Consider the following 27,254-nt stretch of genomic DNA (forward strand, 5'->3'; position numbering starts at 1 on the left):
GCGGTTCCTCCTTGGGACCTCTCTTTGGTTCTCCAGGCCTTGACCGCCCCCCCTTTCAAACCAGCGGCTACGGTGGATCTCAAATTCTTGTCTTACAAGACAGCCTTTTTGGTAGCCATTACATCGGCCAAGAGAGTTTCAGAGCTTCAAGCATTATCAGCTAAACCTCCTTACTTGGTATTTCATCCGGACCGTGTCTACCTCAGGACCAACCCGTCCTTTCTTCCTAAAGTCGCTTCTGAAGCAAACATTAATCAGTCCATTAACCTCCCTGTTTTCTTCCCTAAATATGAAAACAAAGGTGAATATAAGCTTCGCTCATTAGATGTCCACAGGCAACTTAGATTTTATCTAAACAGGACGGCTGGTCATAGGCAATCCGACCAGTTGTTTATTTCCTTTGCAAAATATAATTTGGGCAAGCCAATTTCTAAAGTTTCTCTGTCCCGCTGGATTTCACAGTGCATCTTATTGGCTTATCAAGCTTCAGGAAGGCCCGCACCGGAGGGTGTTCATGCCCATTCAACCCGGTCTGTATCTACCTCGGCAGCCTTCAAGGCTAGGATTCCTCTAGATGATATTTGTGCAGCAGCCACGTGGGCTTCATCTCATACTTTTATCTCCCACTATAAGTTGGATCTTGCATCTAGGGGTAGAGCATCTTTTGGCTCCGGTGCTCGAATATCCTTCCATGATGGCGCCCAAGATTCAGGTAGCTGGGGACTCTGTCCCACAGGTTGCAGACAAATGAATCTCCTACTTCAGATTTAGAAGTTATGTACTCACCATAACGTTCCATCTGAGTAGGTGTATTCATTTGTCTGCAACCATCCCGCCCTCCTATCCCCCTGGCCTTTCAGTTTCCTGCATATTATCTGTTACCCTTTTCAGGGTGTTGTTGCTGTTGGCAAACTCGATCTGAGGTCATGAGGGTAGAGCAGGGCATTATGGGTGAGGGGAGGAGCTGAGAGCTTGGATCCATAGCTGGAAAACCATGCCGGTTCGGATCCGATATCGGATCCATAACCCACAGGTTGCAGACAAATGAATATACCTACTCAGATGGAACGTTATGGTGAGTACATAACTTCTAATTCCGTAAATCCCAGAAGTCTTATCCCTCGCAGCAGGATGATCCCCCTTCTAGAGGCAGAGGAGGGGGAAATTTTTCAGGAAGACGCCGTCCCAGAGGTGGCAGAGGCCCCCGCAACACTGGAGACTGCGAGTCCTTTCATGGCTCTTCAACCTTCCACAATCCCTGAAGGATTGCCCGACTGTGCAGCTCCGGAACCAGTCGGGGGTCATTTTTCGAGGCACCTAAAAGCCTGGGAGGGTATCACTCAGGACCAATGGGTGCTTCGAATCATCGCCGGAGGTTACGCCATCCCCTTTTTTCACCCCCCTCCGCCGTCCAGGAAAATCCCGGACCCGCCACCCAGTCAACGGGAAATCGCAGCCTTCGAAATCTCAAAGCTGCTTCAAAAAGGAGTCATCCAACCGGTCCCGGCAGACTAGACCGGATTAGGGACTTACTCAAAATTCTTTTTGGTGCCAAAAAAAGACCGGGGACTTGAGGCCCATTTTGGATCTCAGCAACCTAAATCGATCAGTCAAGAAGTCCAAGTTCCGAATGGTCACCTTACAATCCATTCTCCCACTGCTGGAGAAAGGTGTTTGGATGTGTTCCATAGATCTCAAGGACTCCTATTATCACATCCTGATAGATCAGGCATCCAGGAGACATTTGCGCTTCAGCCTGGGAGACGGTAATTTTCAGTTCTGCGCACTGCCCTTTGGTCTCACCACAGCCCCCAGGGTGTTCACCAAATGTATGGCGGTTGTGACTGCTCACCTGAGGATTCCAGGTGTTTCCGTATCTGGACGACTGGCTCCTAACTGCCACCTCCAGGCGTCTACTACTGCAGAACCTAGCAGCCACCATATCACCAGGCACTTCCCTTGGAATCACCTTCAATTGGCCAGTCTGTGTTGCTGCCATCTCAGCGCATAAGGTTCATTGGAGTAGAGATAGACTCAAACCTAATGCGGGTCTATCTTCCTACAGAAAGGATACAGACTATACAGGCTCAAGTCTGAGCCTTGCTTCTCAAATCCAAAGCCCCAGCCAGGATGGTCCTGCAGCTATTAGGCTCCATGTCGGCCACTGTTCTCCTAGTCCCCTTAGCAAGATTGCATATGAGAATTCTCCAGTGGCTCCTGTCGACCCAGTGGTCCTTTCAGGATCTCCCTCTGTCACCTCCTACGGATCACGGAAACCTGCAAACGAGACCTTCGCTGGTGGCTGGTGTCCTCCAATCTGGATCAGAGACGACCCTTCGTTCCACCTCCTCCTATGGCCACATTGACGACGGACGCCTCCCAGACGGGGTGGGGGGGCATTACCTGGGCAGGTCAGTCCAAGGCAATTGGCATTCCGACGAGAGTCTCCTTCACATCAACATTCTAGAAATGAGGGCGGTGCTTCTATCTCTACAAGCCCTCCACGATTACCTCCCTCAGGGCGTAATTGCCATTCAGTCCGACAACATGTCAGTAGTCTGGTATCTGAACAAGCAGGGAGGGACCAGATCCTACCCCCTTTGCAGAGAGGCCATGAGAGTATGGGAATGGGCAGTGGTGACCAGATGTTTTCTGGTAGCGACTCGTATCCCTGGGAGATCCAACGTGATAGCCGACAGACTAAGCAGAACTATTCTCTCTCCTCACGAGTGGTCTCTGAACGATGCAGTGGCAACTCAGATCTTCAGAAGATGGGGAACTCCTTGTTGCGACCTTTTCGCAACCCCGCTCAACGCGAAGTGCAGAAAATTCTTCTCTCTCACTCCAGCTCCGGGGGAGATTCCCATGGTCGCCTTAGCCCATCCTTGGCCCACCGGCTTGCTATACGCCTTCCCTCCGGTTCCCCTCCTTCCCAGAGTGATCCAAAAGGCGACTCACTTAGGGAGCAAGATGATTTTAGTTGCCCCTTACTGGCCTCGTCAGGTATGGTTTCCCTATCTTCGGAAATATGCACTGGACAGTCCATGGTTCCTGGATCAGATCCCGGACCTATTGATTCACCAGTCGGGACAACTCCATCAGTCCTTTCACTCTTTGAAGTTAACAGCTTGGCTCCTCCTTTTCCGACTATAGTCAGGAATCATACTTTAGACCCGGAAGTCATACTTATCTTATCCTCGGCCCACAAGTCTGCCACTAGGAAATTGTATACTAGCAAATGGAAGAGATTTGCTATTTGGGCTCAACTCCGGGGTCTAGATCCCATCACTGTCCCGGTGTCAGAAGTCCTGAAGTTTCTAACTTCCCTATTCAATCAAGGTTCTTCAGTCTCTACCATCAAGGTCCAATTGGCAGCTATTTCCAATTTTCATGAATCTATAAACCCACCTTTGATGAGCAACAGATTGTGTAAAACCTTCATAAAAGGTGCTGCGCTTTTACGACCTCCGATTTCTCATCCTGCTCCACCGTGGGATCTCGATGTGGTATTACGTGCCTTAACCTCCTCCCCCTTTGAACCGGCAGCAACTTGTGACTTGAAATTTCTTTCTTGGAAAACTGCCTTTCTGGTCGCGATTACTTCAGCCAGAAGGGTTTCAGAGCTTCAAGCTCTATCTGTCAAACCACCGTACCTGGTTTTTCACAAAGATAGAGTATCCCTCAGGCCTAACCCATCCTTTGTTCCTAAAGTTTGTTCCAGTTTTTGCCTGCAACAGTCATTAGAACTTCCAGTTTTCTTCCCAAAGTACTCAAACAAAGCGGAATACATCTTCCACACATTGGATGTTCACAGGCAATTGCGCTTTTATTTAGATAGGACCCAACAAACACAGAAAACAGATCAATTGTTTGTGTCCTTTTCGGACAATAAATTGGGCAAAGCCGTCACGAAGGTCACTATTGCCAAGTGGATCAGGGACTGTATTAGTCAAGCTTATTCCTCTTCTAATAAAGAGCTTACAACCTCTGTCAAAGCTCACTCTACAAGAGCTATGGCTACTTCAATAGCATTCCATTCTAAGCTTGCCATTAGCGACATTTGTGCTGCTGACTCGTGGTCTTCTCCGCACACCTTCATTTCCCACTACAAATTGGATGTGGCATCTCGGGGGCGAGCTTCATTTGGTTCCACAGTTCTCAGGAGTGTTTTCCAGTGAGCCACCCAGGAATCAGGTGCTAGTGACGCTGTCCCATCAGTACAGAATGTAGGCGAGATAGGATCACATAACATCTTTTAGTTATGTACTTACCATAACTTTAAATGTTTGGGATCCATCTCGCCTACATTCCTAATAACCCACCCTCCTTCCCCCTGCCTTGGAGATCAGAAGAGACCGGACGGTCCGAGTACTATCGTTTTATCTTGAAACATCTGGCAATGTTATATAAACAGTTATGTGTGTGTGTGCATAAGTGCGGACAAACAAGATCTGAGGAAGTAGTGGTGGTGCATCCTGGGATATAGAATAGCTCAGCCAATAAGAGACTTTGCTCTATAGCATAGCATGCCGAGTCGGAGCCGAGGATCGGCTCCGAACCCATCAGTACAGAATGTAGGCGAGATGGATCCCAAACATCTAAAGTTATGGTAAGTACATAACTAAAAGTTCATCGCCAACTCAGATATTATTTGGACAGAACAAAGCAATTTAGGAAATCTGATCATCTTTTTCTTTCTTATGCTGAAAATAGGAAAGGTCTTCCTGTTTCTAAAGTAACCTTATCCAGATGGCTATCTTCCACCATTTCTGACATTTATCAGCTGAGGGGCAAACAGCTGGTCTCAAAACCTAACGCGCATTCTACTAGAGGTCTAGCCACATCTACAGCTTTTCAGGCTAGACTACCCTTGGACACTATTTGTGCAGCAGCCACTTGGGCCACTCCTCATACCTTCGTTTCTCATTACAAATTGGATTTGGCCTCCAGGAACAGGGCAAGTTTTGGTTCCACAGTTCTCAAGAGTCTGTTCCATTGAGCCTCCCAGGATAGGGGTGCTAGGGACGCGGTCCCATCCAGCAAGAATGAAGGCGAGATTGACAACTTAACATTGAGAAGTTATGTACCTACCATAACATTCCATGTTAGTTGTCTTCTCTCGCCTTCTTTCTTGCGTCCCTCCCTCCTACCCCCTAGCCTGAACAGACCTTGATTTTCCCCTTCTCAGGGAGATTGTTCTCCCTCGGACACCAGTTAGCTCGGGATCTCTGTTACCTGGTTCCCCTTACAGTCTTCTAGGCTAATTATTCTGCTTTCCTTGGGGAAAGATTGCGGGCAGTTTTCCTCTAGATACCAAACGAGATCTGGGTAATTACCGCCTTGCATCATGGGATATAGGGCCGCCTCGAGCTGGTAAAAGTGATTCTCGAGCTGGTAAAAGTGATTCTCGAGCTTAGCAAGTGCCGAGTCGGAGCCGAGGATTGGCTCCGAACCCATCCAGCAAGAAAGAAGGCGAGAGAAGACAACTAACATGGAACGTTATAGTAGGTACATAACTTCTCAGATCGACACGTTCAGCAGCCCTGAGGGGTTTCCCGACTGCTCCATTCTGGAGGCAGTCCGGGGGCATTTTGTGAAGTACCTAGCTCAATGGGAGTCCATAAAGTCAGACCGCTGGGTGCTTCAAATAATATCCAGAGGTTATTCCATTCCTTTTATGAACAGTCCCTTAACCTCAAGGCGCCTCCCAGATGTTCCACCCACTCAAAGGGAGGCGGCAGCTTTGGAAATAGAAAAGCTATTAAACAAAAGAGCAATCCACCACGTTCCCCAAGACCATTCCAGATCAGGCATCTATTCCAGGTTAATTATCCCTTTTTAATAGTAGTTTCTGTTCTAGACTGTACTAAAAACTGTAGGATGGGTGGTCGAATGTCTTTCACTTAGCACTCCCTTATCCCTGGCTATACTCTAGCAATCCCTGGTAGGGAACTCCAGTCTCTAACCTGCAGTCCAAACTTCTGCTAGGCCTCATCCTACTCTTACTTTTCCCTATTTTTGTTTTGCTCCCAATACACTGGTTCCTTTTCCAGTTTTTTCCCCAATAAATTCCAGCTCCCACTTGCCTGTTTGCAGCACCCCTACTTGCAGTCGTCCTTATTGGGAACATTTCTTTTCCATTATCTTGTTAGCTTGGTTCTAATTCTTTCTACAATTTTATGAATATGGTTGTTGCTTCCCTTAAGCATTTGCATCCAAAAACATGCTCTGTCATTTTTCAAACTCTCCCTCCATCCCCATTTTATTATCATCCCTTTCCACTTTGATTTATAACCTTCTGCTTGTGTGATGTATATGAACAGTAACGTCATAGCTCTAAAGTGTCTATCTAAACAACTTTATTCTGTGGGGAGGCTCAACTTCCCTCACTTACTTCTTGCCTTCTCCCAAACAAATTTCTTCAACTCTTTATTAATTGTTGTCCACAACTTCTCCTCTGGTTGATAAAAATATGCATGAGTTCTATTTATATAATTAGAGACTAAAACATTTTCACTGTTTGTATCTTGGTCTCCATATCAATAATTCCTGTTTCTCAGTTTTTATATTATCTTTTTAGTCTCTTTCTACATATCTTTAGCTGACTATAACTTTTTAATCTGTGCATCTAAATACCTCTCCTTATGTCCCCATAAGTATGGACGTTGCTGAACCAATTCCTGTGTGGGTACATAGTTTAGTTTAATGCTATGTAACCTGTGTGTTATCTTCTTTACGTTTACATTATGAAAAGACTTTAAACTGTCTTGGAATATTCCACAGTACTGAATTTTTTTTCTAGGATTGTCAAGTACAAAATATCATCTACAAATAAAAGTAACTTTTATTGATTACCTTACCATTTATATCCTTGACTTTTGTGTGCTCCTTGTTTTCTTTCCCAGTAACTCTAAGTGTAAAGCAAATAACAAAGGGGAAAGTGGACGCCTTTGCCTGATTCCTCTGTCCAACCACAGTTTGTTGGAGAGGAACCCTTCCACCTTAATTTTTACATGTGACCCTTCATGTATTCTCCTAATTATCCCTGTTATTCTGTAAGGGAAGGCAAATGCTTCTATTGCCCTACTTGTAAAGTCCCAGCTGACACTATCAAATGTATTTTCCGCATCAAGACCAGTCAACAATGGTGTTAGTTTCTTACATTCTGCTTCCCTTTGGAGTATCAGTTCTTTTAGTGTTGGCAGATGTTTGCCTCCCCTCTGCAAAAACCCATTGATCCATATCTATCAATTTTGGCACCTTTGCCATTCTCGTAGCGAGTATAGACATTAACACTATAATGTTGTTGTTCTTTGTCTTTCGGCTTTTCCTGGTTAGGGGTCGCCACCGCGGAACTCCAGTCCGCTAATGATTGGCAGTAGATTTTCACAAACGCCAAGGTGCCAGCTTGACATTCAACCTTCAATGAAGGCACGCCCATTCACGCATGTCTTTCGAATGCCCACCCAACCACGGGTAGGAGATGCAGACTCCACACAGAAGGCACTCCCTGCACTCCAGCAGAAAATCGAATGGGAGAACCTTTTGCTTTGAGGCAACAATGCTACCACTGCACCACATTTTGCTTTAAAAATGAAATGAGTCTTTATGAAGCTGAATCTGAATAGTCTTTAGCATATTTTGGTAGTACAGCCACAAAAGCTTTTTTCGAAGATGTTGCTGCTTCCCCCTTTTAAAATACTGTTTTAAACAAAACCTTCCAGATCTTTATCAATTTTTTTCCTTCTGACTTCCAAGCTTCCACAGGAGCATTGCATATTCCTGTAGACATCACTGCTGATTGATTACACATCACCATTTTTATCTGATGACTTTCTGTCCTACTTATTAATTGTTGAGGTTCTTCTTTACTCTGCATAATTAAATCTCCCATAACTCTTTCCATTTGTACATTTTCTTGGTTTCAACATTCCTGTGCTTTACACAGATTGTCATAAAATTTCCAAAATATTTTCTTGTTACAGGCTTCCTAATTTTTGGTAATAACACTTTCTACTTTTTATTGCCAGTGTTGTTGTTGTGCTAAATGTGTTTGTGCTCTGGCGTTCTTACCAAATGGTTGCTTAACAACAACTTTTTTAAACTTGTGTACATTATGCAAATACTTCATTATTTTCCCTTTAACACTTTACAGTTGCTTTTGTTCTTGTTCTGTCAGATTCCCTGTATTCTGCAATACTTAAAAATTTGTCAGCCCCTCAGAATGATTATTTTTTACTTCTTTCCTATATCTCTTTCTCTTTTATTTCAACCCTAATTTTAATTGTTTCCCTCTCCCTTAACAAATGTCTGTCTTCCCTTATAAGTCTTGAATCATTTCTACTACCCATTATTTAAATTCCCCTCTTTAAACAGGTAAATAGGAGAGTGCCACTGTGTCATTTCTCATTACCTTGCACAATCTGAAATAGTTATTGGATGTGGGTCAGAGCTTTCCATTAAATCTATATGCTCCTGTAAAATATAACTTCTATCCAGTCTAGTCCACTTATTGTACCTTGTGGAATAATATGTAAATTCTGATTTCCTTCTGCTAACTTCATATCTTTCATACCAAATATTCTCACATTTTTCTTTAGAGATCTACTCTTTCATTGCTTCCCGTCTAGTTCCCCGGATGCATCCTCACTATTGGAAAGCATGTTCCAATCCCCACCAATAATAATAATCAGTGCTGAAAGCTGACTTTTTCTCCCATTTTTAAGCTCCATAATAGGTTTTGATGGACTTTAAATACATGCCAGCATAATCGTCCTCCATGGCCAGTATCCCCTTACTATGACAGATCTACTATTATTGCCTTTTTTGATCTTTTTTATCACTATTTGAGCACCTGTAGCAGTCATTGTTATTCCCATTTTCATTTATCTCTGATATTCTGCTAAATACCCATCCTGAAATCCTTTCATTGTCATATTCACTTGCTCATTTCTATCCAGATGTGTCCCTTGCAAGATTTGCACTTTACATTTCTTGGTGTAATTCATTACCCTTTGCTTTTTATTTATACATGCAAGGCCAGTTACATGTCATGATAATGAGCAGACTAGCCACTATGATATAAAGCTATTACTGCTGTTTGTTGTACATGAGTGTTCTTTTGAATGTGTATTTACAGTATTTGGCTTACATCCACACACCAGTGTTTGGCAGGCTGATGTTTTCAACAGTTGCTTCTTTGGTTTGTACTATGGAAAAGCCAACTTCCTAAAAGCTGACAAGCAGAAAGGACAGGAAATGCTGGAATGGACAAAAAAGCTGAAAGCACAAAAAGATGAAAAAGTACATTTTAATTGTTTTTTTTTTTTTTTTTTTTCAGAGCAAGTTTCTCTTGGCGCAGGTTTAGATGGGAGTTTTTCTGGCTCCTACCCCTTCGGGTTAGGAACCCCTCCACAGTTCTACAGGTCTGATCTTGACTGCTTCTCAGATCTGACCAGTGGTTTCAGAGCCATTGGATTAGAGTCTTCTTCTGGGACCGTCCAAGGTGTTGGAGTCGACTCTGAAGTTTTTGGAGCTGTCTCTACCCGTTGGAGCTTCAGCATTGTATAGCTCGACTCCAACTTCTACCTCTATTAGAATGCCTTTGGGGCAGCTGATGGGGGTGGAAATTTGGCTTCTCGGCTCCATTGACTGTTTTTTTTTTCCCCAGAGCGTTCCACTTTCGAGATACTAGAAAGAGTTTTTTCTGCTTCTGCAGGATGGGCATTCACCCCCTCCACGGATCTCCCCTCTGGATCCCATGTTGTATCTGCACCTTGAGCCTTGCCATTCTACTCCACAGGGACAGCCAACCCAAAGTCTCCAGGCTACCCAGCAGGGTATTACCATTTCTTACAATACATCTCTGCAGCACCCCACCAAAGAAGTCTCTAGCAAGGGAAAGTGCAAGAGGAGGCACTTAGATTCCAATCAGGAGTCGGTCACTGAAGATGAGGGGGAAGGTTCCCCAAGATCACCACCAGATTACTTTTCATTTGGAGACATCCTAGAGATCTTAAGCAGAGGGGTATTTGGTTTAGTGATAACCCTTTGTAAGAGGAATCTGTATTTCTGGAGGCCTTTGTGTGTGGCCTGCCTACCTCCTGGATGACTCTGCCTGCCGACGAGCTCATTGACTTGATGTCTAGATGGGTGTGGAAGAAACCAGATACAGTTGAGCCAGTCCCCACCAAACCAGACTGGATTTTGGCACCATTTCAAGAAAAGGAATTTTGCAACAAGAGAGTTCTGGTAGATGCCATGGTTGTGGGTTGTGGTGGTGGCCTCCAAGAAGAAACTTGCGGAACAGAGTCCCCCTAAGGGGGAGCCAAGGGCCTTGGACAGATTTGGGAAGCGTGTTTATGCTTCAGCAGCGTTTGACCCAGATTGCTGAATTACTTGGCACACTTCACTGGATTGCAGAGGGATTTGATTAAGGAACTCTCCAAATCCTTCTCTGGGGCCAGTACTTCTGAGGCTCAGACTTCTGTGGCCTCACATTTGGCTACCCTATGGTCTGTTACTAATTCGTCCATGAGGCTCATTTCACATGCTGCTGAAGGTACTTCAAGGGCACTGGGTTCAGGCATTTCCATTGGGAGGCATGCCTGGATGTGCTTGTGTGACTTTGCGGAGCCCTTCAAGTCTTCCTTCGTCATTGCACCTTTTGACAGAACCTCTTTGGCCCTAAGGTAAAAGGCACACACTCCAGGTGTGAGCAAGATGGAAAGACCCTCTCCTTAGTAGGAGTACATTTTTGACCCCTCAAAGAACCTTTTCCAGGAATCAACAAGGAGGTTGAAACATGTGGTTCAGAAAGTCCCAGGGTCCTTTCCAGGATCCACATGGAGATAGCTCCCTCAGGGGCAGAGGAGGGAACTCGAATGGAAGATGCCACCCGCATGGCAGAAAGGCCTGCAGGACCAGGGGTCCAGCGATTCCTTCTCTGATGGGACCGTACCAGTGCTTCTGAAAGGAGGCCCCAATACCCAAGCATGCAGATGATACTTTTGGTGGGGGATCTGATCAGATCAGGTTCTACAATGTCATCCCTTCATTCTTCCTCTGCCCAAGGCTGTAGTGAATATGGATGCTTCCCAAATTGGGTGATGAGCACTTCTTGGGAAAGCTTTGTTGTTTTATTAAAGTTTTTTTTGATGGTGTGGAGTACTACTTTTTCATGCTTGAAGCTGTTTGGTGTGTACTTCTCCACTTTACCACTAGCTCACCTCTTTTTTTGTCACTTCTTGGGAAAGACGGTCCAAGGCACATGGTCCCCCAAAGAGGCCAACTTTGCATATCAGTGTCCTGGAAATGAGAGCAGTACACCTAGCATTGCAAGCTTTAGAAGACTCTCCCTCTGTCAGGATAGTTGGGATTCAGACAGACCATATGTCTGCAGTTTGGTATATCAACAAACAAGGAGGAACCAGATCTTACCTCTTGTGTAAAGAAGCTCTCAGAGTTTGGCAGTGGGCAAGCTCTTGCAATCACTTTCTGATAGCAACTAACATCCTGGGGAAATCTTCCGTGATGGTGGACAAGATGAGCACAATTTTGCTACCTCACGAGTGGTCTCAACAAGGAAGTGGAGGAAATTATTTTTTAGTCAGTGTGGCCAGCCATGCTGCAGCCTGTTTGCTTCTCCCCTAAACAAGTGTTGCAGGTTCTTTGCCCTAACCACCCCCCCCCACCATTCAGCGAAGTCACCAAGAGATGCTGTCCACACAGTTGGCCCCCCTGGTTTCCTCTATCCTTATCCTCCAATTCCCAAATTTTGCAGAAAGCATCCAGGTTGAAGAGCAAAGTCATCCTCATTGCCCCTTACTGGCCTCAACAGATATGGTTCCTTTTCTTTGGCCTCCTCTAGTATACCCTCAATGGATTCTGGATCCAATGTCAGACCTTCTGGCCCACCCAACAGGCATGATTCACCAGAATATCTCAAACCTAAAACTGATCGCATGGCTCCTCCACTTCCATTAATAGTCAAACATATGCTGCCTTCCCATTTGTCATATACATTTATCTTCCCACAAAGCTTCCACAAGGAATCCTTACAGAAGTAAATGGAAGATAATTTTTTTTGGGGGGGTCATGCAGCAGAAACATATGGACCCTTTTACAGCACCAGTGCATAGTGTCCATGAATTTTAGTAACAATTTTCAGCGAAGCTGCCATTTCTAATTTTCACATTGGGATTGAAAACTCATCCTTGGTTTCATCTAAACTTTGTAAAGCCTTTTTGAGAGGTACCCTTCTTTTGAGACCCCCTTATAAGAGTCCAACTCCGACATGGGACCTAAACCTGGATTTACAGACCTTAATTCATTCACCTGTTGAACCAGCAGCTAAATGCGAGTTAAATATTTCACCTGGAAAACTATATTTTTGGTAGCCATCACTTCTGCTAGAAGACTGCCAGAACTTTAAGCACTGTCTTCTAAACCTCCTTACTTAGTATTTCATAAGGATAGGGTGGCGTTAAAACCAATCCTTCCTTCTTTCCTTCCCTCCTAAGATGGTGTCCGAATCAAACCTCAAACAATCTATTAATCAGCCAGATGTTCATTGTGTTACACTGCTGCAGTCATTACACTTGGGTTATCCTGCCGTCAGGCCCTCAGTCGGCCTGAGTTCCAAAGTCTTGGTCTGGTGTCTGTTGCTGTCGCCTCTTCCCTGACGCCAGTGCGACAGGGGTATATAAGATGCAGCCAACGCCATTTTCTTCCGTCTTTCTTGCCGCGCCGTGCCTGAAGCAAAAGCAGTTTGCAAGTGCCGATCGGCTGACTCCTGAGATTTTCATTCCGAATCCAGAACCGAAGTCTTCTACAAAGCTAAGTACCCCATTGGGGAAACTTTTTCTTGCCTCATACCGATGTCAGTAAAAGTTAATAACTGTATTTCTTGTGGGAAGCAAATACCTCATAAGGATTTCCATTCTTATTGTATCTCGTGCCTAGGCCCAGACCACGACGTCACAGGCTGTCGGTTATGTGCTAGGTTTAACAAGCGCACTATTAAACATCGGTTTGATTTTGCCCGACATTATTTTGGCAGAAAATTCAATTACACCATGCCGTCGGAACTACAGACGACCGGAATACACAAAAAGCGCAGAGACAAGGACAGGCATCTGAGACCCAAAACTGACGACGAAGCCTCTTCTAGGCCAGTCGCCGGTTCTCGGGTTTTCAGCGAGGTGCCTTCGCAGCCCCTGACGACCGCTTATTTAGAACCACAGGCAGCCGCCTCTGACTCCCACATAGAGATGGCTGGGCCTTCGGACGCACCAGATTTACAGCCTACCGAGATTAACCCTTCTGAGGGATCCGGAGTAGCTGAACAACCCATAGCTTCAGAGGGTGTTTTCAGACCTACTCAGTTAACCATTAAATATTCTGCTAAGTCTAAAACTCCTTTAAAAACAAAGAAACAAATTCAACATTCACCAGGACAGGCCTCCATGCCTAAGAAACAAATGCTCAAAATGGCCGAAGACTTAATCATTCTGATCAGGGGGTCCCATCCCCCTCCTGATAAAAGGCCTAGACAGGATGCAGACTATGACTCATCCGACCAAGTATCCATCTCCTCAGATTCATCCTCAGATCTAGGATACTCTTTACCCCCTTATGAGGATTCTGATGCTGAGGAATCAATTCCTTCAGCCTCTCCGCCAGAGGACTACTCCGTTGGGGAAACCTTATATACTATGAGGGAGCTTTTCCATTGGGAGGGCCAGGATTATTCAGAAGCCAAGAAAAGGCTCAGAGATTTCCTTTTATTACCTCAACACAGACTCCTTGCTATTCCACCAGTGTTAGATATTGTGGATGATGTGTACACTGAATCCAGTTTGAATCCTGATTCTTTACTTCCTGCTCCAGTTAAGCCAGACAGATACTACAGAGTCCCTGACTCTCACAAATTTCTTTATAAAAGCCCTGCTGCTGACCCTGAGACTATTTCTCAGGGCCCCAAAGGGGTAAAGGCTTCTTCAGCAAAGAATCCAGTCCTCTCTGACAGAGATTCCAGAGCATTAGACAGATGGGGGAAGAAAGTATATACATCTGCAACTTTAGCAATGAGGGCCTTAAATTGCCAGTTTCACATGCTAAAATATCAGCAATATTTGATGTCTCAGTTAAAACAAAAAATGCTTCCAGACTCAGATCCTCCTAATTATAAGGAAATGCAGGATTTATTGCATGCAGCTGAACAAGTGGGAAAACATACTTTGCAATGTGGATTTGATTCATTAGAGGCCTCCTGTAGAGCAGCAGTTACAGGATCTGTCATTAGAAGACATGCTTGGTTAAAAGAACAGACGTTACCAGATCATGTTAAAGCAAAATTATTGGATGCACCTTTGCAGCAGGATGTTTTATTTGGAGTTAAGGCAGAAGAGGTATTAAAGAAAATGGAGGATAAGGCAAAATCTATGCAAACGATGAAGTATTTCTCACAGGTTCTGCCTCCATGATTTAGCAGAAATTGGCCAACAAAGAACTGGTCTTTTCCACTTACAGACAGACCTCAAATGGGCAGATACAGACATCCAAGAGGTAGAGGTCAACCACAAGGTCCTTACAGGCCTCGACAATGGGATGCATCAACCCAGAAAGAAGGGGAAGACAGGCCTCAACCTTATAAAAAACAGCCCCAATGGCTTCCCACTACAGCTGCCAAGCAATTCTCTCTTGGCAGCCCCCTTGGGAGGAAAACTGGCACTTTTCTGTCACAATTCTCTCTCTAAAGCTTTTGACACCATCTCCCACAAACACCTTTTCTTTCATCTCACTAACCTTCATCTCTCCCCTGATACTCTATCCTGGTTCTCCAGTTACCTATCAGGCAGATCTCAAGCTGTCAGATGGAAGAACTCTACCACCTCCTTCTTGCCAACACCCACCGGCGTTCTGCAGGGGTCCATCCTTTGACCCATGCTTTTCAACATCTTCATAAATAACCTTCACACTGTCATCCCTGACACAACAGTCATCCAATATGCTGATGACTCCACCTTAGTCTGCGCCGCCTCCAACCTTCCTGAACTACTGACTAAAACCCAAATAGCTTTCTCCACTACTGAGAACTGGATGCACCAAAACTATCTCTCTCTCAACTCTAATAAATCTAAAATACTTCTTTTCCCTCCCTCCAGGGCTTTCTCTTTTGACAAAAATGCTTTCAAAGTCCGAAGCCAAACCACCACTGCTATAGAAGTGGTCCCTTCTGCAAAACTCCTCAGCATTACCATAGACGAAAACCTTAAATTCGATATCCACATACAACAAAACAAAGAAAACCCACCAAAAGTTAGGTATGCTCTATAGGAATAACCGCTTTCTCTCCAATTCCTCTAGGCACACCTTAGCAACTACCTACCTTCTACCTTTACTTTATGGAGCCCCTCTTCTAACACATCCAAACTCGAAATTTGCTATAATAAGATCTCTAAATTTGCAACTAAATCCAAAACCTCTACTCACCACTGCCTTCCCCTACAATCTCTGAACTGGCTAGAACTCTCTAACCACCTAGACTATCTCCAACTAACCTCCACTCACAAATTAATATTCTACCCAGCTAAATGCCCAGCCTTAACAAGCATCCTTCCCCCATACATCCCAAATAGATCTCTGAGATCTGAACACCAAAATTTAATCTCTATCCACAAACCCAAATGTCCTGCAGGCCCATCTCCTTCTCTCTTTCTCTGTAGGCAAAAAATGGAATTCCCTACCTCCTTTACTTAGGACCATAACAAACTCAGAATCCTTCAAAACCCAACTTTTCTCATACCTGTCTTCTAAACGGAAATGCTCCTGCTCTCACCCTACATAAATTCAAAGGAATTATCCCTTTGAGCTCTCTATACTCCTTGCTCCATGCTACCCTCAAACTAATATTTTCTATTCTCCTAAAACAAACCTAAGCTAACATTCTCTGATTGAGCAATTTCTCTCTCTTGACTCCAAGTATGTAAATATTGTAAATAGCATGTAACCTCAAATACTTAAAGTACAGACAGTTGAAACCTGCTGCCCTGAATGGAAATTCTTGTAAACTGTGTTCTCTATTATCTTTAATTGTGTTCTTGATGTACATTTTATGCATTGACTTTTCTTGACTGTATGAATTTTATATTTGTAACTTTACCTTCAACATTATGTAACCTTTATTGTCTCATATTGCTTATGGAGCTTTTCTCCCCGGGCCTCCACTGAAAATGGGCACTTGCTGGCCCAGTGGACTTTCCCGGTAATCAAACTGAAAATAAAAATAAAAAAGAATTGGCATATGATCACCAAAGACAAATGGGTTCTCAGCATTGTATTTCAAGGTTATAGGTTCCACTTTCACACTCTGCCAAGGTTAAAAGGAATGCCAAATCTGCCACCAAATCAATGGGCAGAGGCTGAAAGACAAATTACAGCACTCATGGACATGAGAGCTATTCAGAAGGAACCAACACAGGAGCAAGGACAAGGATTTTACTCAAGACTGTTTCTGGTTCCCAGGAAGGACAAAGCCTGGAGGCCCATTCTGGATCTTTCTTCTCTAAACACTTACCTGGATGTTCCAAAATTCAAAATGTTGACACTACAGCAGCTTCTTCCCATGCTGGGCAAGAAGGCTTAGCTCGTAACTTTGGACCTCAAGGAGGCATACTTGCATGTCCCTATCAGACAAAACTGCAGAAGTTACCTCAGATTCATAGCTGGTTCAGTGCACGTCCAATTCTCTGCACTGCCCTTTGGCTTATCTACTGCGCCCAGGGTCTTCACAAAGTGCCTGGCACCAGTAATTGCATTTTGCAAACAGAAAGTAATTCAAATTTATCCGTACCTGGATGACTGCCTGATTCAAGCAGAGAGCAAGGACATTCTTCTAAAGCATCTGGCATTTGTAAAAAAAGTTTAAGTTGCCTAGGGTACACAGTAAACGAAAAGATGTCAAAACTAGTGCCCTCACAAGAGATAATATTCCTGGGTGCCAGCTTGAATACAGTGGCCCAGATGGCTTATCTCATGCCAGACAAGCAAGGACAGCTGACTCAATATTTTCAATTGATGGCAACAAAGACCCAACTCCCTGCAAGACAAATTCTGCAGGCCTTGGGTTACATGGCATCTTGCATACTACTAATTCCATATGCCAGACTGCATGTGAAACTACAAGAGTGTCTGGTCTCAACACTGTCAAAGTTTGGAGACCGTAATACCACTAATTCCTTGCCTGCAACAGGAGTTTAGATGGTGGGCTCAAGCATGTCACCTCAACAAGGGACAGCCTTTCACTCAACCCACAGCCAGGCAAACACTGACAACAGATGCATCGGATTACGCCTGGGGAGCACACATGGCAGGAAAATGTATACAGGGAAAGTGGCCCGCAGAACAAAGGCATCTTCACATCAATCAAAAAGAGATGCAAGCTGTACAAAATGCCCTTATAGCTTTCAAGGACCTCCTGCATCCAGGGCAACTACTACTAAAGACAGACAACACCACAGTTATGTGGTACATAAACAAGCAAGGGGGCACTCATTCTTATCCCCTCTGCCGACAAGCCATAACCTTGTGGAACACAGCTCTAACCTATCAAGTTCATCTGCAAGCACAATTCCTGCCAGGAGAGGAAAACACACTGGCAGATGACTTAAGCAGAAACATCATGGATCCACAGGAGTGGAAATTACATCCACAAATATTCAGAATGATAACAAAAATGGTGGAGCCCAGACATAGATCTGTTTGCATCACCAATGAACTGCCAGCAGCAGAAATTCTGCACAAGGACTTACCACCCACAAGCATGGAAAGTGGATGCCCTCTTATTCAACTGGAAAAACCTACAAGTATATGCTTTCCCACCACTACCTCTCCTTCCAAAGGTACTCATAAAAGCCAGGCAAGAAAAGCCAAAGATGATCTTGATTGCCCCAGGCTGGCCACGTCAGCACTGGTACCCAATCTTAAAGAACTTAACACAAGGTCCACCCTGGATTTTGCCTCAAATCCCACATCTTCTGACAAAGCACAACAAGCAGATACTTCACAGCCAGCTAAAGACTTTAAACCTGGCTGCATGGCAGATACCTTAGTCAAGCAAGCAATGCCTCTCTTCAAAGCTGTTATGGATGTCATTCTGGAGGCCATAAGCCTAGCACCAGGAAAGCCTATTCGGATAAATGGAAGAGATTCTGTGCCTGGAACCAGGCTCTCAGCCTTGACCCTCTTGTCCCAAACATTTCTCAGATATTACAATATTTAACTGAGATGCTGGACAAAGTCCTCTCCTTTTCATCCATCAAGATCCATGCCTCTGCCATCTCTGCTCATTGCAACACGGACCCACCTATTTTTTCTAATCCTTTGCTAAAACAGTACCTCAGAGGGGCTAAAAACATAAGACCGCCCCGTAGAGCACCAACTCCAACTTGGGACCTCAACTTCGTGTTGGAAAAATTAACTTTACCTCCTTTTGAGCCAGCTAACTCAGCAGATTTAAAATATGTCTCTTGGAAAACTGCTGTGCTCCTGGCAATAACCTCAGCACGAAGAGTTTCAGAATTACAGGCACTAATGGCAGTGGAACCTTTCATCATTTTCCACCAAGACAGGGTGTCTTTAAGAACAAACCCTACTTTTATGCCAAAGGTGGTATCAAGTGTGGCTCTAAACCAAACTATTCACTTGCCAACTTTTTATCCAAACCCACAGAATAAAGGGAGAGACTTCTGCATTCTTTGGACATACACAGGCAGTTACGCTTCTACTTGGACAAAACCAAAGCTTTCTGAAAAACTGAGCAATTGTTTGTAGCATATGCTGCAGGAGCACAGGGAAAAGCCATTTCAAAACAGACCATTTCTAAATGGATAGGACACTGTTTGGGAAAACTGTACCTAACAGCATTAGGTCTCCTCCCACCAGGGCAACAGCCACTTCAACTGCCTACCTCAGAGGACTACCTACCAAGGACATTTTGGAAGCAGCAACTTGGAGTTCTGTACATACCTTCAAGCATTACCATCTGCCTCTTTACTCTAAATCCAGAGCTGGCTTTGCCACTGCAGTCCTGCAGGGCCTTATAGCCACCCCTAATGCCTTATAGAACCAGCCACCCTACCTCAGCTTTGGGATTCTACCCAAGTGTAATGACTGCAGCAGTGTAACATGATGAACATAGTACAGTTTTGTACCTACCATAAATGTAGATGTTCGAGTGTATACACTGCTGCAGTCCAGGTTACCCTCCCTCCTTCCCCTCTTACTTGCTGGTACGTACCTAAATCTTCTACCCTTTTCTACCTATGAGGAGTATTTGCTGGTAACTGAAAGTTTTTGATTGCTTTTCATATGTATGTTTTACTAGCAATTTGCATTGCCTACCTTTGAGGGGGCACCTGACATCTGGGGCAAGAAAAACTGAAGAAAATGGCGTCTGCTGCATCTTGTATACCTCTATCGCACTGACATCAAGGAAGAGGCAACAGCAACCGATGCCGGACCAAGACTTTGGAACTCAGGCCGACTGAGGGCCTGACAGCAGGATAACCCAAGTGTAATGACTGCAGCAGTGTATACACTCGAACATCTACATTTATGGTAGGCACAAAACTGTACTTTTTCTTTCCAAATTTTAAAAGCAAAGGTGAATATTAGTTACACTTACTGGATGTTCATAGACAGTTGCATTTTTACTTAAACAGAACAAAAAAAAATAGAAAAGTAGACTAATTGTTTTTCTCCTTTGTGGATCCCAAAATTAGGCAAGACAGTCAAAAGTAACCTTAGCCAGATGACTGACTGACTGACTGCATATCCTTTATGTATAACAAACTGGGCCTTTCCTTACCAAAACCCTTGACAGCCCATTCAACTAGGTCCATGGCAGCATCATTGGTATTTTTATCAAGGGCTTCCATGCATGATATATGTATGGCTGCTACTTGGGCTAATCCTCATACTTTTATTCTCTTTACAAATTGGATCTGGTCTCGAGAAGAAGAGCAGCCTTTGGCTCAACTGTGCTCAGGAATATCTTTCCTTAGAGTCCTCTCAGAATTTAGGTAGCTGGGGACTCTCTCCCAATTGTTGAGGAATGAATGAAAATTGACATTGGATAAAAAAACTATATACTCACCATAACATTCCATCTGTGTTGTCCATTTCATTCTTGCTCACCTCCCACCAACCCCCTGCTTTTAAACTGATGACTTTTGGAGGAATGAGACCTTGTACAGTAACCACTTTGCCATATGTTGTGCTCCAGATATTGATGTCTGTTACGAAGACGGTAGTATTTTCCTTTTGCACTAAAAGCCAGCAAACAAAATATGAGGTATGGTCTGATGAAGCTATTCAGTGAAAGTGCTTACCGCATACAATAAAATGTTCTGTATACTTTTATGATTGTGGTTATTCAAGTGTTGCCATATCTGTTGACTGCCATGGTTATTTTTCCTATTGGGACTTATTTTTATTCTACCAGCAGTCACATCACATTCCTCCTCGGAACGGTAGTAACAGTATTTTTTACGTTAAAATATGAGGTATGTTAGGGGATAGAGGATTATGGGTTAGGGAGGAGCTCAATAGTTTGTTAGTAGTCACAAGCTGAAAATAATGGCTGAGTCAAATCTGAGGGTCGGATCCGAACCCAGCTGTTGAGGAAGAATAAAAATGGGCAACACAGATTGAATGTTATGGTGAGTATGCCACTTTTTTCCTGCCTTTTATTATTTGAGTTGATATGTTCCTTCAGTGTTTCATTCATTTTTAATACCTCTGAGTATGTTTGAGTTTTTTTTTTTCCGCCAAGTACCAGATCTGGAACTTGAACTGCTTTTTACTGAATAGCTGTCAGATTCTTGCCAGCCAGAGTTTTCTTTTCAAGTTGGTTTTTGCAAAGGTTCTACAAATTTCTTCTTTGCTGGCATCCAAGCAGTGTTAATTACTAGCTAGTGACTGAACTTTACTCAAACTGACTATTGCAGTGGCCCCTTTTTTCTCACTTTCTGTTTTCACACTGGGAGAGATGGAAGTAGCCTGTTGATCAGTGTGCAGCCATTTTGGAAGTCTTCTCTAATGGACGTGCTGATCAATCTGCATCCATCTTGGAAGTCAGCAGTTACAAGTTATAGATAATGAAGTATAAGTGACTGATATGAGGCTGCTTTTAGTGTTGCATAAATGTATAATTATAAAGTGGTTGCAGCAGCAGTCAGTGCTAAATTAACAAGTACACCATGTGTGGGGATTTCACAGTATGTCAGCCTGCAGCAATGCTATAATAAAGTATTTACACTTTTAAAATGTTCATTTGGTATAAACCAGAAAGGAAGATTTGGATTTTTAGGTGTTTTTAGGTGGATGTAACTGATGGCAATATAGTGAACAGTCCTATGACTAGCTAAAATTTGAGTGCTACGAATGGTAGGTTCTCAAGAAAGTTGTACATTAGCTTAGATATTAAAAGCTAAGCTTTCTTCAGTTATGGTGCACTGCTATGTCTTAAGTTTTTGTGGATTATTGCATCAAGCCACAGTCGCCATCACATTTCCATTAAAAATAAATTAGAATAGTGGATGTTATGAAAAAAATACAAGTATTCTTTGCAGGAAAGTAAAGTTTATCCAGTGATTTGTTAAGCTGAAAAATGTGTTTTACTGAATGCTTTCTGTTAAGTTTACAATGTGTATATATGTGTGTGTGTGTGTGTGTGTGTGTGTGTGTATATATATATATATATATATATATATATATCTGTGTGTGTGTATGTATATATATATATATATATATGTATGTAGTATATATATATATATATATATATATATATATATATATATATGTATTTGTTTGTTATATATAATGGGTATAGTAAGGAATCAAAAAGGGCAGCCCACTCAAAAAGTGCTCATTACTGATTGCAGGATATTCAGATAAAGCAGGCATATGTTACTGAGTTGAGAAAACTAAAAAGCTTGCTGTTTTTTTTTTTCACATTGGTGGGTTATATAGCTGCAATCAACACCTTATTTAACCTCTCAGTCAGTGTTGTGCTAATGGATAATGTACTGTTCCTCCTTAGAGCTGTTGTTTGAGTGCCCTGCAGGCCAGGCTGAAAGTAGCAGCTCATGAAGCAGAGGAAGAGTCCGATATGATTGCAGAAAGTTTCCTAGATGGAAAGCGTGAAATAGATGAATTTCTCAGCAGCTTTATGGAGAAAAGAATGGTATGTGTCAACACACAACTGTTTTTTGGAGTTGTTATTGCATTTGTAAAAACATTTATGTAAATGAAATTCAGAAGTACTCGGGATTGTTACAGGAAGTAGTTTGGTAACAGCTCATTGCCAAGTTCCTTCTTGTGGTACAAGATTTGATTCCCCCAGCCTTCATTTTTCCTGCTGTGCGACTTTTCACTGAACTAGACAGTACTTTTGGGCAATTGAAAATTTGGGATAAACTCATTAATGATCTTCTGGACTGTATGTCTAGTAACTACCTCTGAATCTTGTGAGGATAAATCTGCATTGTGTAGTTTCACTCTGTAGATACCATTTCCAGGGCTGCTGCCACTTGTTCTGTTTTATATGTTCATAAGTATACACTAGGCTACTAACCACAGGGACCTTTTTAAGGCTAGACATGTGTCCTGAATGTATCTGATAAATTAAGATTATTCTAAGGAGTATATTATAAGCTTGGGCTTCAGTAGTCAAGCAATTACAGGCTGCATCTGTTCATTTCATATGTAGCTGCCAGACAAGAGGTTAATTTCTTATTCCCCATCCAGTAGTCCAGATGATGTTTGAATTGGTTTAGAGAAGAACTGTGCTTCCGCATGGCTGGGAAGCCTGCACCAGAGAAAAGGTATTCCCTGAGATGCATGCTGGATGTTCTTCATGTTTCACTGTTGCAGTCATTACATTTGGGTAATCTGCTGGCAGAGTGCCCTCATTCGGCCTGAATTCAAAAGTCTTGGCTCCTGCGCCAGTTGCTGTCTTCTCTTCCGTGACGCCAGGTCGTCAGGGGTATAAAATATGCAGCCGATGCCATTTTCTTTAGTCTTTCTTGCTGCGTGGTGCTCGAAGCAGAAGCATTTCGCAAGTGCCAGTCGACCGACTACTGAAATATTCGAGTTTGAGTTTCAGAACCGAAGTCTTCACTAAAGCTAAGTACCCTGTTGGGGAAACTTTTTCCTTGCTCTTTACTGGTGTCAGAAAAAGTTAATAATTGTATTACTTGTGGGAAACAAATACCTCATAAGGATTTCCATTTGTACTGTATTCCTTGCCTAGGCCCTAATCACAACGTCCTGGCTGTCAATTTTGTGCTAGATTTAACCAACGCACTATTAAGCGTTGGCATATTTTTGCGTCAAAGTATTTTGGAAACCGATTTAACTACCCAGAAATGTCGTCAGATAGCAATCTGACTACCAGAGTACATAAAAAACGCAAAGAAAAGGACAGAGAAAGGCAGTCGAGATCCAAAACAGACGAAGCTTCTCCTAAGCCAGTCGCCGGTTCACCTGTACTAAGTGAGGCACCTTCGCAGCCCCTGATACCCGCTACCTTCGAGTCACAGGCCTCTACCAACATCCATGTGGAGTCCGGCATGTCGCAAGATACTCAAGGTATTGGACCGATGGATGTATCTCCCTCGGATGGGTCCGGAGCCGCTGAGCAGGCACCGGCTTCTGAGGGTGTATTCAGACCTCAACATTTGTACATCAAACCGACGACAGCTGCAAAACCCAAGACAAAAGCAACTTCTAAACCTAAAAAACTGATGCATGAGCCACGTGCACAGGCCTCTATGCCTAAAAAACAGATGATCAAAATGGCTGAAGACCTTATTACCTTGATCAGGGGTACCCATCCCCCTCCAGATAAAAGACCTAGGCAAGACACTGATTATGAATCTTCAGATCAGGTTTCTATTTCTTCTGATTCCTCTTCTGATCAGGAATTATCTATACCTCCCTATGAGGATTCTGATGCTGAGGAGTCTATTCCATCTGCATCTCCTCCAGAGGATTATTCATTTGGAGAAACCTTGCATACATTGAGGGAGCATTTTCACTGGGAGAGTCAAGACTTCTCAGAATCAAAAAAGAGGCTCAAGGATTTCATTCTTCTCCCTCAGCACAAGCCTTTAGCCATTCCCCCTGTTTTAGACATTGTGGATGATGTGTTTCCGGAGTCAAGCTTGACCCCTGACTCCTTACCACCGGCTCCCAGTAAGCCCGATAGATATTAGAGTCCCCAACTCACATACATTTTTATTTAGAAACCCTGCTGTTGATCCTGAAACTATTTCACAGGGTCCAAAGGGAGTTAAGGCCTCAACAGCAAAAAACCCTACCCCCTCTGACAGAGATTTTAGGGCACTGGACAGATGGGGGAAAAAGGTTTATACATCTGCAACCTTGGCAATCAGGGCCTTAAATTGTCAATTTCATATGCTTAAGTACCAACAACATGTTATGGGATTGCTGAAACAGAAAATTATGTTGATTTCAGAATGTGCAGAAAATAAAGAATTGCAGGAATTATTGCATGCAGCTGAACAAGTTGGAAAGCATACTTTGCAATGTGGTTTTGATTCTTTAGAGGCCTCCTGCAGGGCCGCAGTTACTGAATCTGTGATTAGGAGGCATGCCTGGTTAAAAGAACAACATTTGCCTGATCATGTTAAAGCTAAATTGCTAGATGCACCTTTACAGCATGATTCTGTTTGGTATTAAGGCAGAAGAGGTTTTAAAGAAAATGGAAGACAAAGCTAAGTCTATGCAAACTGTTGAAGATTTCTTAACAAGTGCAGCCACCAAGGTTCAGTAGATACTGGCCTACAAAAAATTGGTCCTTTCCTTTGTCAGACAGAGCTCAAAGGGGCAAATCCAGATGCCCTAAGGGTTCCAGGTACCAGGCTCAAGACTCATACAGGTCAAAGCAATGGGGCGCATCCGCCTCCAAATCTGGAGGAGATAAAGTGCAAACCTACAGAAAGCAATCCCAATGACTTCCATCTGCCTACACCAAGCTCTTATCTTTTGGCAGCACCCATAGGGGGAAATTAGCACTTTTTGCTCAAAATTGGCAGTTAACCCAGGACAAGTGGGTACTAAACATCGTATCACAGGGATACAGATTCCATTTCCACAATTGCCGATGACAAATGGTTGGCCAGATCTGCCAAAAAATCAGTGGGCAGAGGCACAGAAACCAGTTATGTCCCTTATGGATATGGGGGCCATTCAGACAGTACCAGAACAGGAAAAAGGACAAGGTTTTTGTTCAAGACTGTTCTTCGTACCCGGAAAGGAGAAGGCCTGGTGGCCAATACTGGATTTATCGATTTTGAACACATACCTGGACATTCCAAAATTCAAAATGCTCACTTTGCAGCAGCTTCTGCCCATGCTGGGCAAGAATGCTTGGCTGGTGACTTTAGACCTAAAAGATGCATACCTGCATGTCCCAGTAAGACAGTCATGCAGAAGATACCTCAGATTCAAGGCTGGCTTAATGCATTACCAATTATCTGCACTGCCCTTTGACTTATCTACTGCGCCCAGGGTCTTTACAAAGTGCCTGGCACCAGTAATTGCATCTTGCATAGAAATATATCCTTACTTGGACGACTGTCTCATTCATGCAGAGAACAAGGACACTCTTCTATGACACCTGGCGTTTGTGAAAAGACTTTTAACATGCCTAGGGTACACAATAAACGAAAAGAAATCACAACTGGTACCCTCTCAAAAGATAACATTCCTGGGTGCAAGCTTGAATACAACTGCCCAGATGGCTTACCTCATGCCAGACAAACAAAGGCAACTGACTACTTCAAACTGATGGCAACAAAAACCCAGTCTTCTGCAAGACAAATTCTGCAGGCTCTCAGCTTCATGGCATCCTGCATCCTACTAATTCCATATGCAAGACTGCATATGAGGAAACTTCAATGGTACCTAAAAAGTTTATGGAGTCAACATTCACACAGTCTGGAAACAATGATTCCTCTCATTCCCTGCCTGCAACAGGAGTTTCTGTGGTGGGCAAAGGCCTGTCACTAAAACATGGGACGGCCCTTCACTCTATCCCCTGCCAGCCAAACCTTAACAGACGCATCAGATTATGCCTGGGGGGCCCACATGGCAGGAAGATGCATTCAGTGCATATGGGCACCAAATCAAATGCATCTACATATCAACCAGAAAGAGATGCTAGCTGTTCAAAATGCCCTAACAGCCTTCAAGGACTTACTTCATCCAGGACAACTACTGATAAAGACGGGCAACACTACAGTCATGTGGTATATAAACAAGCAAGGGGATACACCCTCATACCCCCTTTGCAGATTAGCCATGGCACTGTGGGATACAGCTTTGACCTACCAAATACATCTTCAAGCTCAATTCCTGCCAGGAAAACAAAACACTATGGCAGACGATTTAAGCAGAAATCTTATGGATTCTCCCGAGTGGAAACTAAATCCATAAGTCTTCAGCATGATAACAGAGAAATGGGGGAGCCCAGACATAGATCTATTTGCCTCCCCTCAAAATTATCAACTGAAAAGATTCTGCACAAGGACTTATCACATACAAGCATGGAAAGTAGGCATCCTATCCTTCAGTTGGAAAAACCTATCAGTTTACGCCTTTCCTCCTCTGCCTCTTTTACCCAAGGTCCTCCCAAAAGTCAGACAAGAGAAGCCAAAGATGATATTAATTGTCCTGGACTGGCCCCGCCAATGCTGGTACCCAATCCTAAGGAAGTTGTCTCAATACCCAGCTTGGACCTTGCCTCAAAAACCACAACTACTGTCCCAGCAAAACAGTCAGATCCTGCACAATCAATTACAGACTCTGAACCTGGCAGCCTGGCTAATCCTATAATCATACAAACGACACCTTTCAGTAAAGCTGTGATGGATGTCATTGTGGAAGGCCTAGTACTAGAAAATGTTATGCTGACAAATGGAAGAGATTCTGTGCTTGGAATCAAGCACAAGGAACTGATACAGCAGAACCACATATTCCTTAGACATTACAATACTTAACTGAGATGCTTGACAAAGGCCTATCTTTCTCATCCATCAAAATCCATGCCTCTGCCATTTCGGCTCATTACAACACAGAGCCACCAATCTTTTCTCATCCTTTACTAAAGCAGTATCTTAGAGGAGCCAAAAATTTAAGGCCTCCTAGAAGATCACCATTACCTG

The 27,254-nt window shown here is 43.5% G+C and overlaps 1 protein-coding gene across 1 annotated transcript in view; it reads left to right on the forward strand.

Moving 5' to 3' along the window:
* Positions 1-27,254, forward strand: part of VPS37A (VPS37A subunit of ESCRT-I) — a 1,253,527-nt gene that overhangs the window by 849,658 nt on the left and 376,615 nt on the right. Inside the window, exon 10 of the mRNA XM_044062409.1 lies at positions 22,106-22,249. Coding sequence (XP_043918344.1) covers positions 22,106-22,249 — 144 coding nt within the window. The remainder of the gene's footprint in view (positions 1-22,105; positions 22,250-27,254) is intronic.

The sequence above is a fragment of the Protopterus annectens genome, chromosome 2.part1 (assembly GCF_019279795.1).
Source record: "Protopterus annectens isolate FY-2018-M chromosome 2.part1, PAN1.0, whole genome shotgun sequence".
Lineage (NCBI taxonomy): Eukaryota > Metazoa > Chordata > Ceratodontiformes > Protopteridae > Protopterus > Protopterus annectens.